Below are 12,337 nucleotides of genomic sequence, written 5' to 3' on the forward strand. Positions count from 1 at the left end.
GGGGGGGGGGGGGGGGTCGAATCCAAATTGAGTAAATTTGTATTCACTACTACCAACTACTACCACCGAGAATAATCTACACACTCGGTGGTGTAAAAATTTAGTATATCGAATTCGTAATGAAATGCTCACTTTACAAGATTTAAGTGTAGTATATGCAAATTCCAACAACATTCTTGGTCATATAAATCATCTTTCAGTACTCTGAGGAAAAATGCAGAATAATAACAACTGTAGAAAAACAATATTCGCTATGTGTAGAAGGTTATGGTATCAATGGGGCCCTCTAGCGCTTCTGCGCATGTGAGAATTACAGTCACTTTAGGCACCCGGGTCGAGCCAGGACCTACGGGTTGATTGGTCCTTATCTTGGGCTGAGTATTGATTTTGAACTCTAACAATTCTGTACTTTCCCCACAGATATATTTGCTTCGTTTCGAAGAACACCGCCATCTATTTATTTTTAATTATTTTTCTCACGTTCATCAACAATTTATTATATTAATTTTATCCCAGTATGAGGATGGAGGAATTTGCAGATCCTATCTTCAATCTGCATGACTCAGATAGGGTTTGGTTGTGTTGAGTTAGGTCGCTTCTTCGGGGCCTCACATCACCACGTCCTCGCAGTGGCTCTGGGTAATGCTAAGAATGATGTAAGTCATTTTCAGGTGAACGCTTGATGAGATTAGAGGTTCCAAGGTTTTTGTGGGTATTCTAGGGTTTTATCTTGCTTTCCCCACAAGTGTTGCGGACATCTCTCATCGAGACGGACTTGTTGATGTAATAATATTAATATTAAATTGCAATTTATGTAGAGTTGCTATTTTAGCTAATTACCAAAATTATCATTTCCAATAATAGAAACCTCGATCGTCTGATAAATTTTTCTCACACGGAAAGAAATATTCAATAAAAATTACGTACTTTTGATCGAGAAGAACTCGACCATTTTATCCTCGATTTCTATCGGTTACGATTCGGAAAAAAAACATAAACATTTGAGCTTTGTAAACGCGTTGGTGCGACAGGGCGTGTAACTTCACACGTTGTACGAGTGGACAGTCGCATATACACACGTACGAAGAGTCAAACCATCCCGTAAATGGTTGGGATATGCAGTTGGCAATTGCGATTGCGATTAACGATTGTACTTGACTGTCGTAGGACGATCTGTCACATATTTTACCTATTTGTTTTTTGATAGAAACAAGTGCTCCTCTTCCCAGCAATTTATTTTACTCGATATTTTTTTTGTCCGAGCGAAGGACATTAGTGTGGATCATGGGAAAAATAAGCAGTTATGGTCGAACTATCGAGGGTAAACATTCTTTCATTCATTCATTTAACCAAAAAACGAATAATTAATTCGCAGGATTAAATACTTGAATTGATCCATCATTGAATAATAAGGCGTATTGATTATTGAATAAAAGAACTTGATTTATTAATTATGACGATGAATTTTAAGGTTAATTCCATATTATGTTATATGCAATATGATTATGATTACAATTTTTATCCTGTCGCATAGGACATAACGACATTAGTTACGACCCCATGACTTCCTTTGGACAAACGATAATCCTATGGAAATCGTCAACACACTTGTAGCCTTGTTTATTCAACGAAACGTTCAACTTCCGCTGTTACAAAAATTTTTATCCACCCAAGCAACCCCCTTATGCTTGATTCACTTCCTGTTGAATTAAAAACATTTTTTTACTTGTAAAATTTTCGAGGTGCGTGGGTTCAGTGATTTAGTCGGTTGTGCACGCGAGCACTCAAGGGCGACGCGTGAAAACGAGAAAGTGATTCACGCCAATTGGCAAAGTACAGAAATTAGTGAGACAATTTTGTTAGGAAGTTGTGCCGAGTGGGGAATGAGTTTGAGAATTTTACATTGTCTCGTGACTACTCTGAAAAGTAGTAAGTTTATCGATAAATGTGGAGTGTAATTCTTTATGAAAAATTAATTTCTTATAAAAAATGTCTCTTGACGATTATCACTGATATAAATTTTTACCTTTTAAGGATGTTTGCGGAATATATATCAAACGCAAACGGCCCACTTGTCGCGTCCACTTTCCGAAATGTTTTTGTTTCCGTAATTCCCACTTAAACCAATGTCAATTTTTCTTTTTTCTTGATATCACATAATAATAATCCGATAAGATTTTTCATCGCCGGTTTGAATTCGTTGCAATTTTTTTCATTTTATTGATACTGACGAATGGTGATCGATCTCTCTTTGCAGATTCCTTCTTCGGAAATGAGATCAAAAAGATGTAAAATGTTCATATTCGTCAACATTTTCAGATCATTGGTATTAATTAATTTAAAGAAGAAGAAAGAAATGAAAAATTTTAGGTATGATTATCGAATATTATTTGTCGATCTGTATTCTCACGTGATTGATAGGGAATTCCTCTTCATTCAATGTTGTAATTTGTTAATTAAGGAACAAAAATATATACAATAACAATAAGAATGAGTAAAATTAAATTAATCTAATATTTGCAAAATAAATGGAGAAAAAAATTTTGTATTCTATTTCACAGCTGATTTTTGTGAGTTTAGAGAAAACAAAAAACATTTCTTTAATAACCTTCCCGTAAAAAATATTCTCATAATATTATTACTGAAAGATATAATGTTTAGTTTATTTCACAAATATCTCTGCAACTACTATGGTTTATCAGGAAGCAGATAATTACGGAATAATCTCAAAGAAGAAAATGGAATTCCATTACGCTCAGGGAATTTCTACCATTAACCAAAAATGAATCATTCTCAATCTAATCAAAACATCCGAGTAATGAAGGAAAAAAATATAAAAAAAAGTAATTTTTGTCAATACTTTTTTATTACAAAAACGTCATGAATTTTCAATTCTGCATTGTTAATTTCCACTGACATATGTCAGATTTCATTGAATAATGCAACTCCTGCAGTAGACTCTCGCTGAAACCTGCAGAAACTAGTATATAAACGTTAGTTATTAATAGTTTCCTTATAAATAGAACTTTTTAGTCTCGTTAATTCTGTTTGTACTGTGCCTGTAATTTTGCAACTTTCTAGAGTCTGAGTCCCTTTCATAGCCCCCACCTCGACACTCTCGAAATGAATATCGATAGAATTACATAGATTAGTCTACTCTCGATACTCATCTCATCTATTTTCAAAATCTGAAAATTTATATATTCCATCATTCCATTTCCTCCATTACATAAAATCAATACATTTCATTCAGCATTTCATGAATAATTCCGTGAATAAGGTCACGAGAGCTACAATCAGCCGTGGAATGATTCGCTGTTATCGGTATCATTTGGATACTCGAGGTCTGCACTTCGTCGATACAGTGAGTCGTTGTTCGAGGAAAGGCCATTTAATGAGTTTATATCTCTTGAGTAATCATCAATCGCTCGTTTTTTTTGCATTTCACACCCTCGACTCGGTCAGAGGAAAAGATCATCGACCTTCTCTAGAGGTTCATCGGTATATCCAGTGATCAATTATCTTTTAATCCAATTTTGGAGGGAAATTCAGGAAATTGTTGGATTTAATGTCGACATTTCTTGATGACATATCCTGTGTCGTAACAAGATGCGGAACGCTATGTGAACTCCCGTATTTAGTGATGGTAAGGGTGGTCGTCTTTAAGGGTGCTAACTCAATTTTCTTCTGAACAAACTTGAAAAAAGATTCGAAATTTCAAGAGAATTTTTTTCTCACATAAAATGTATTTTCATCGAATTCTTATTCATTTGGTTGCAACATCCGTAATTTGAACTGCATTACCTTCTTCAGGAATAATGAAGGCATTTTTGTGAAAAAATCAAAATCTCCAACAATTTGTAGAATTTTGCCACGGTTTTTTCTAATTTGAAAACAGTCCGCACAAATGGATAGTAAAATTGAAAATTTTCCACTTGTCTTTGTCGTGACGAAAAATTTGGTCCCGTTGAATACATTGTTTATTCAATTTTATTTAATCAACTGATAACTCGAAATCACTATTTCATGGTATACTCCCGTATTCATTGGTTGCGGACACTTGCTCAATAAGAAGAATACCTGACGAAAACACGCGAGTACTTCAATAAATTCCAAATCATTGCTTCCAATCAAGGAAAACATGTTGATTCAGTTTCCCATGGCCTACAAGCACTTGAATAAATCCAATTTTATTGATAGAACAATGTATAATAGAGAACTTGCTTTCTTTTTTCATTTTTTCTTGAGTTCATGACCCCAACGATTGTATATTTACAAAACGATTAAATAATTGCTCACTGATTAACAGTTAAGTTTTAAAACTAACACGCTCAATTTATGCATTTTTCGTATAATTTTCAATAATCACGCCTACCGATGCACGAATTGAGTTTTTGCCACTGGTGATCCAAATTTTTTGGCACGACCTCAGAGGGATAAAAATTCCTTCCATCACCATAAAAAAAAAATTGGCACTTATAGCCAATAATTTCACTCAATCAATCGATAGTAGATTAGAGTACAAGGGTAAAAATTTCATTTTCGATAAATGTGATGTTTGGAACTCAAGCCAATGGCTCACATTCTTCGAAAACGAAGTGCCCGAGTGGTTTATCAGTACATTATATACAGTGCAAGGACACAAATTTCGGTCTCGATGAATATGAAGTTTACAGGCTGAGTCGAACGAGAGGTCTGTACTCACATTCGTTTAAAGCGAAGTTTATGCTCGAGTGGTCCATAATATTTAATATCATTCCGTGCAGAAGCCGAATTCGAAGTACAGATAATGCTATTTTTGTCATAACAGCCGTAAGCAGCGATTCGCGGACGCGTAGTGCCGTCTGCCTTACGGCTGGAATGACAAAATAGTATATTTCGATACGAGTGCAGTGTTGCCGGGTCGAAAATCAACAGATTAAACAACAAATTCATGACTATGAACATTTTTTTATTAATTCTCAAACACTCAACGAAATGACGATACGGTACACTTGCTTAGTGAAATTATCTAAAATAATACGCACAAGAAGAAGAAGAAACTATATAAAAAAAATGTTTTACATGTCACAATGTATTTACATTTCACACATAACATCTTCACTAATATACTCTTAGAAGCATTGTTCTCATTACAAACGTAAATTTTCCCAATTTTCATATTCCCCACCAGAAAAAAAAACTTTTCAAGTTATTTTTCAACTGAATAAGTCATATTTTTTGTCACCAGATTTGTCACTGGTGAGAATTTAAAATTTTCGCCACTAGTTGATCATCTAAAAACACCAAATTGAGTGACAAAGTCACCAATTCGGCAACACTACGAGTGAGACGGACTTTACCGTCTCACTTGTGTCGAACAATATTTTTTGACAGTGATGTTATGTTCAGCAAGTGGTCGAACTGTGCGTTTTTCGTTTACAAGTAAACGAAAAGAGTTTCCCTTTACTTTTTGTTTACGAGTAAACAAAAAGGCACTTTTCGGCACGACGTGAACGTAGCAGCAGTGTCAAAGTAGTATATTTCGATACGAATGCGGAATAGTTATTTTCATCACAAGGTCCACAAAGTATTTTCTGACGAATGTGGCTTTATTGATCGGGTCTACAACTCGGGTCTACAACTCGGGCTTTCAATTGAAAGCCTGAGTTGTAGACCCGAGTTTGTAGCAGACGCATAATTTGACCAGCAGTCAACGCATCGCGTGCCTAAAACGTCCCTTTTCCGCACATTGTGATGAAAAATATCGTTCGATACTCGTGGGAAAAGGGTTTTTTGGCTCGTGGGAGGTTTATAGCACGAGCCTTCGGCTGAAAGGGAGTTCTGCCAATCGCATGATTCAAACAACCCCACAGCACTAGTTGCGGAAACCAATTTTCATCAGTGACTTTACGTTCATCGAGTTGGTGTTATCTAGTACTTTACATAAATACCAGGTAGAGTCGTTTAGCACACAAGATGATGTAAAACAATGCAGACATAAGAGCTCACATGAAATTCCAAAAATTACTATTGCATTATGTTCTAAACGATTTTCAACAGCTATTTGAAATTTCGTGAGCGAATGTGGAATCTTCAAGCCTGATTATGATCGAGAATTTTCTTTGCATTTATGGCACATCGCCATAACATTCTTGAGATTCATTTCTATACTGCATTCCCAAAATTGTCATAAAATTGATAGGATATTTCATTAGGACATGACAACAGGAAATATTTTCCATAATTTCAATGAAAAAAAATTGAAATTATGGAAATTCCATCCCTTCCTTAATAAAGAGGATGGAATTCGAGATCAGCGCGCGCATATTCCAGTATAGAAAAAAGTTACATACTCTACATGCATCCACCGATTAGTTTGCTCAACCGTTCGTTGCGTCACGCCACAATCCCCTAACATGTGTACATGTGACTTGTCAGTGTTTTCATTCACTTTGTTTCGCCTCATGAAGGTCAAGCGGTCGAGCCGCGATGTTGGATACACTCGACTGGTGTCTCTCCCTCTCCCTTCTACCTTTTTTTCTTTTCCATCCCCAGTTACACTGTCCTCGTTTACACTTTTGGTCGTTATTCATCTCTCTCTGTCCATCTTCTGCGAAAGCCTCACCAGTTTGTCTTGATTGCTTTTTTCAAACGTCTTTGTTGTATATGTTGGACAGTTGCCCTTCCTTTTAGCCATTGGGAACCAGTTACCCCTTCTCCACCTCACATGTCCACCGTCTCGCCAACGACTCGACTCCCCTCTTTTTACGGCATGATTCCCTGTTCATTCATGCCCAGTGTCCAATCGTCATTACATATCACGTTTTCATTTTTTTTCGTAAACGTATTATTTTTTTCCTTTGAAATGGAATGAACATGAATTCGTAAAATATAAAGAATAAAATCAGTTTCTATTGCAAAGCTCTGTCCTACTGAAATCTAGCGAGAAAATTATTCTCAAATTATGAAATTTTCAAATCAACAATAAACCAACAATAAACAATTAATTTTTTGCAGTAACTATTAATTTTTAGATGTATGAAAAATCTCACTTCAATAGCCCGTGACCTTGAAACTCATCGTAGTCTCCCCTAAATATTAAGGATGTTCCACACCCTTTCTGCCAAAATTCACGTTTTTTTAATTTTTCTGGCAAACTTATGATGGAATTGACGTGAAAAAATATAACGTTTTTGCGTTTTGTCATTATTTAATGACTGACGAAATTTTAAGGTGGTGCGAACATTTTCCTGCGTTTTCTCTAAACTTTTAAAAAGAATCACAAAACTGTCGGAAAAACGCATGAAAATTATCGCACCACTACGCAACTTCGTGAGCCATTAAAGAATGACAAACCACAAAATCGTTATATTTTTTCACGTCACTCCCATCGATAATTTGCCAGAAAAATGAAAACAATGTCAATTTTGGCTAAAACGGTGTCGAACATCCTTAAAGAATTGAGAAATTTTTTGACAACTCCAGCAAAAACTCGATCGTTTTGCAAGCAAACTCAATGACTCATTTATATTTTACCAATTTTAATATTTTACCAAATGTACTTTGGATGAATAATTATATATGAACAATAATCTACTAATTAGGTATGAATTTCTTAGGGTAGAGCTGTTTTCACAATTTTCCTCACTTGAGATGAGTAAACTTTTCTTCTGAAATTAAGTAACCAGTTTCTTATTCTCAGTGTGATGTTCTGGAACCTTGAGTTTCTTAAAATCACTAACTTGGTTCTGGCAACTAGTACCGAGAAAGAAACTCTGTATAGTTTATCGATTCTGGTCGATTAACTTCCATGATGTTCTGGTATTTTTCCTACCTGTTGTCGGGGTGATACATGATGGAGGAAGTAATACGGTACACGTTCTTAAGGTGTATTCAAGGGTATAAGTTGGATTCAGGGGAATTTGTTTCGGAGTTGTGATGATGTTTCTGTTGTATTTCGAATCCTATTAATTAACAAGTTGATGCTGCATTGGGGTGAGAGTTTGACGTTTGCACGATTCGATGGTTAGGAATCAGTTACTTGAGTTATTGAGTTTCACTCAACTATGAGAATGTTTCGATAAGTTCAGTAGAGTACAGGGAGAACTGTTGGACTCGAATTCATATTCTATTCACAGTCTATACGAGAATTTCATCCTTGGACCATTTGATCTTTGAGTTTGACCGACTAAAAAAACTTTATTATGATCTTGTGTTGCGAGAAGTAAATTCTATATTCATTAATCTGAAATTGTGGTACTTTATTATTTCAATTATTCAGAATCATTACTGATTTGAACTCTGTCGCAATGTGGTAAAACAAGATAAGTCGATTTCAAAAGAGGTACACGAACTATAATCGGAATCATTATTGTAACTGGCACCTCTGCTGTGCAAACAAAGCCCCTAGTCTATACGCAATACCCAAAACGGCTTTTGATTTATTAACATCGGCCCAGTCATTTTCTGCCAGTTCTCCCGTATATTCGATCTGGAGATATTAAAATAGTAAGCTCTCTCAATTATTTGGGACATGATATCAGAGAAAACGTAATATTGATGATGCCAACCGAGACTGGTCCTCAATTACATCTGATCAATATCGTAAACCTAGAGCCAAATAATCAAGTTATTCTTGTTACTCAACAATTACAAGAATACTCTGAAAGGCATTTCCAATCCTATGAAATTGATATAAATGATAAGAGGTGGTCGACATTGACATTTCGACAAATGAAATTTTGTATCCTATCGTATATAGCTATAAAGCAATACGTTCCGAAACGTTGGGTCTAGATTCTCACGCAAAGTTGTTGAGTTTAATTACTCACATTTGAATTTTTCAATAATTTTTATAACACCGTAATGCCAAAAATTCTTCCAATGATTAGGTAAAATTTGGGGCAAAAAATCCCACTATTCTGTAGATATGTATATTCTGATATTAAAATACTGATGTAAATATGTTATTGTTAAATATGATCCTTACGATATTCGATATGATTAATCTAGATATATTGATGATTATTAATAGAAAAGAATCCCACATTATAAGAAAATCCTCTGTAATTATTGAAACAGCGTCGAAACCAAATACGTTAAATATAAATATATATCTCACTTGAAATTTCTATCTCATTATACTCATCATTATCATGATATAGTTTAGTGATCATTATCTTTTATATTCGTGACATTTTATGACTTTTTCACGTTTTACCATATAATATAGGTCATGTTACCATAGTGCATGGTAATCTCTCCTATAAAATATGGTAAACTTTACCAAACGACTATGGGTCCCTTTACCATAATTAATAGTACACTCTACCCTGTAACATGGTAGAGGGTACTATTCAATATAGTAATTTCTCCTATGTTCATAGGCTTCATTCCCATCGAGAGACTTACCATGGCCCATAGTATGCAATACCATACCCAATAGGAATCATTACCATAGCATAGTAATGCTTCCTAAATTTTAGAAATACATACAAGTCGTAAATTTGACATGGGACTCTTTCCCATGGCTCTTCTCTCCGTGCATAATCCTTATTTCAACCCCTACAGTGACCCTTAATATGATTCTTGTGACCGCATTTAGACCCTTGTGACCTTTAATCTGACCCATATGATCGTTATTTAGATCATTATTCTGACCCTCATGACCCCTAATCTGATCCTCGTGACCCCTATTCTAACCCTCATGGCTCTTAATTTGACCCTTGTGACCCTGAATCTAATCCTTGCGACCCTTATTCTCACCTTCGTAACCCTTAATTTGACGCTCATGACCCTTGTGATCTTTAATTTTGGAGTTTTCATTTCAACTATCAAATTTTCATCACCAGAAGTCGATTTGGATTTTTATAATACGAGATCGAACGCGCGCTACATCGCGCTGTAATTGTAACAATCATAATTGAAAATCTCAAAATTCAATTAATCATGAATTAAATTTGCCGCCTCAGACGACTGAGACCAATGAGGAATAAGCGTGACAGACTTGCGAGATATCGATAGTTATCGACTTTAAGTGTATGTTCTTTTTAGAATACGATAAGGAGATAAATTTATTCAACTTGACTTGATTCGAGAAATCACTTTCCTGAGATAAAAAAATGTTCTTGTCTTTAGAGCAAGTGCAAAATCTCTTGACGAAAGTTTTCTTCTCCCAGGGTAAACATTATGCTCTTGAAAATTTTGGAGCTGTGAGTGCATGAGTTGACAAGTACAGTACAGACGCACTCCTCAAAGAATTTTGTTTCCCCGTTACGGCGAAAAATTCATTATCAATGACTTTTGAATTTTCAGCGAGATGCACGTGGATCAAGTGGCATATTGGGATGTGGAAGTCTTGGTGGCGGTGGAGTAATGATGATGATGGCAAAATACATGAAGCAGGAATTGACCTCTGACGCAGAAGAGGAGGGCCTGGTGCCCACTCTTCCCGGTAGATTCACGTCAATGAGAAAGGTCCCATCTCTCTCGGACCTCTCTGATCCAGACAGCTCCTTAGGTAAGTTTCCAAATGAACAAAGTATTCACATAATTCATGTTTTCTTATTCTGCCTCGTCCGGACATATTTGGTGCCTCGAAATACGAGTCATCTCCTCTTGTCTCCACAAAATCGCCGGGAATAATGCAACGTTAACGTCGATGATATGTTAGCATAATACGAGCACGAGCTAAGTAAGCGTTTATGAGGATTTTGTAAGTAAATGGGAGAGAGCGAATGGAACTTTATCCTTGTCAGTTGATACTGAAACGATATAAACTCGTCGGATTTAGGCGTCGTTTACACGACATTTTATGAATGTGTGCGGGATGAGGATAGGAGCATTTCTCCATTTCCAAAATTAACGCGAGTTGAATCTCTCGAATTCAAGCGAATATTCATTCGATGATATTCATTCGTGGCTTCGGTTTAGGATAGTCAAGTCCTTTGATCATTTTTTTTCCAAAATCATTTGCGTAATTTCCGAAAAAAAATTGTGTTTATTCAGTAATCTGATCTCACTGAATAACTTACAGTAATGGAATTACTAAAATCTTTATTGTTAAATAAACTGTTGAATAGTCTATCTCTTAATGAGTTGCTTGCATGCATTTTAAAGAAAAATGTAATTTGTCATCGTTGACATTAACGTAGCCATCTGAACCGTTTTGAATACTATCCTTGAACATTATCCTGAATTCTTCACAAACGTTGACCTTCAAGTTGATGAAAAAAAATCTAGAAAACGCATTTTTTTAATCACCTTCAAAATTTTTTGAATGAATCCCTCGGCTTCGCGTCGGCCCGCCAACTTCACACGTGTGACACTTCCGTCTCACTCGCGTTGAAATGTACTATTCCGGCCTTGTGATAAAAATATATATTTTCTCTATGCCACTCGACAGAACGGTTGCTCCCATCATCGTGTATGTTTAATTCATCAAATTTCTTCAAGATAAATCAATGATGGTGCTTCATTAAAAAGGATGCACCTGTTTAATTATGAATTTTAATCAACGAATATTCATAATTGATTCGAGAAAAAATCTTAAATTTCTGTTTCGCTGAATTAAGATTATTAAACCACTGTAGTAGAGTGTCCTCGTTCCTAGATTACAGTAAAGATGAAACAAAAACGTGTTTGACAAAACGCCCCGTTGATCCACGCTTGGTGTGCATTGAGCGATCAAAATATAGCGAGAATTTACGAATTGGATAATCAGCAGCATCCTCATTAACTATCCCCCCACTGTTACATGCACGCCCCCGTGCTTCCCTTCCTACTCTCTTCACAATCTATTTCTCTCTCTCTCTCTCTGTACATCAACTATGTATATTATCAATGCACTCTAACGACTTTAATGCCTCCAACATGCAACTATTCAACTAAAGATTTTCCGCTTCGTTATTATATACATTTTTATCGCAAACGAGATAAAATATATAACGGAACATTTGGTTTATTACCATTCATAATTGTAGCTATGGAAATAATTATGAAATTCAACTTCCGTGAATCGAAATCATGTTTTCGATTTGGAAATCATTGTTGGGAGTTCAAAAACAGAAATTCATTGTTATCAATCCAAAAACAAAAAAAATCAGGCACGGTCGCGCGCTTCGCGCGCTCCCTCTTTAGGGTATGACCGGTAGGGGTTGGTGGAATTGGATGTGACCCATTACGGGTCGCACCAATAACTTCCCGACCATTTGTTTTTTCTTTCATTAATTTTTTTATTATGTATTTATTCAATCTTTTTCTCACATTTCTCCGAGGAAATACCCATAGAAGACAAGAAAATCCGTGCGCGTGCTCGCACTCACACACACTCCCATGCACACACATCGCCGTATTC

The 12,337-nt window shown here is 35.8% G+C and overlaps 1 protein-coding gene across 2 annotated transcripts in view; it reads left to right on the forward strand.

The window, feature by feature from the left end:
* Positions 1-12,337, forward strand: part of LOC107044901 (ETS-like protein pointed) — a 143,546-nt gene that overhangs the window by 17,542 nt on the left and 113,667 nt on the right. For both annotated transcript variants that reach the window (XM_015266970.1, XM_015266971.1), the window contains exon 3: positions 10,297-10,501. In XM_015266970.1, coding sequence (XP_015122456.1) covers positions 10,297-10,501 — 205 coding nt within the window. The remainder of the gene's footprint in view (positions 1-10,296; positions 10,502-12,337) is intronic.

The sequence above is a fragment of the Diachasma alloeum genome, unplaced genomic scaffold (assembly GCF_001412515.2).
Source record: "Diachasma alloeum isolate Michigan unplaced genomic scaffold, Dall2.0 Dall_scaffold_00840, whole genome shotgun sequence".
NCBI classification, from domain to species: Eukaryota; Metazoa; Arthropoda; class Insecta; order Hymenoptera; family Braconidae; genus Diachasma; species Diachasma alloeum.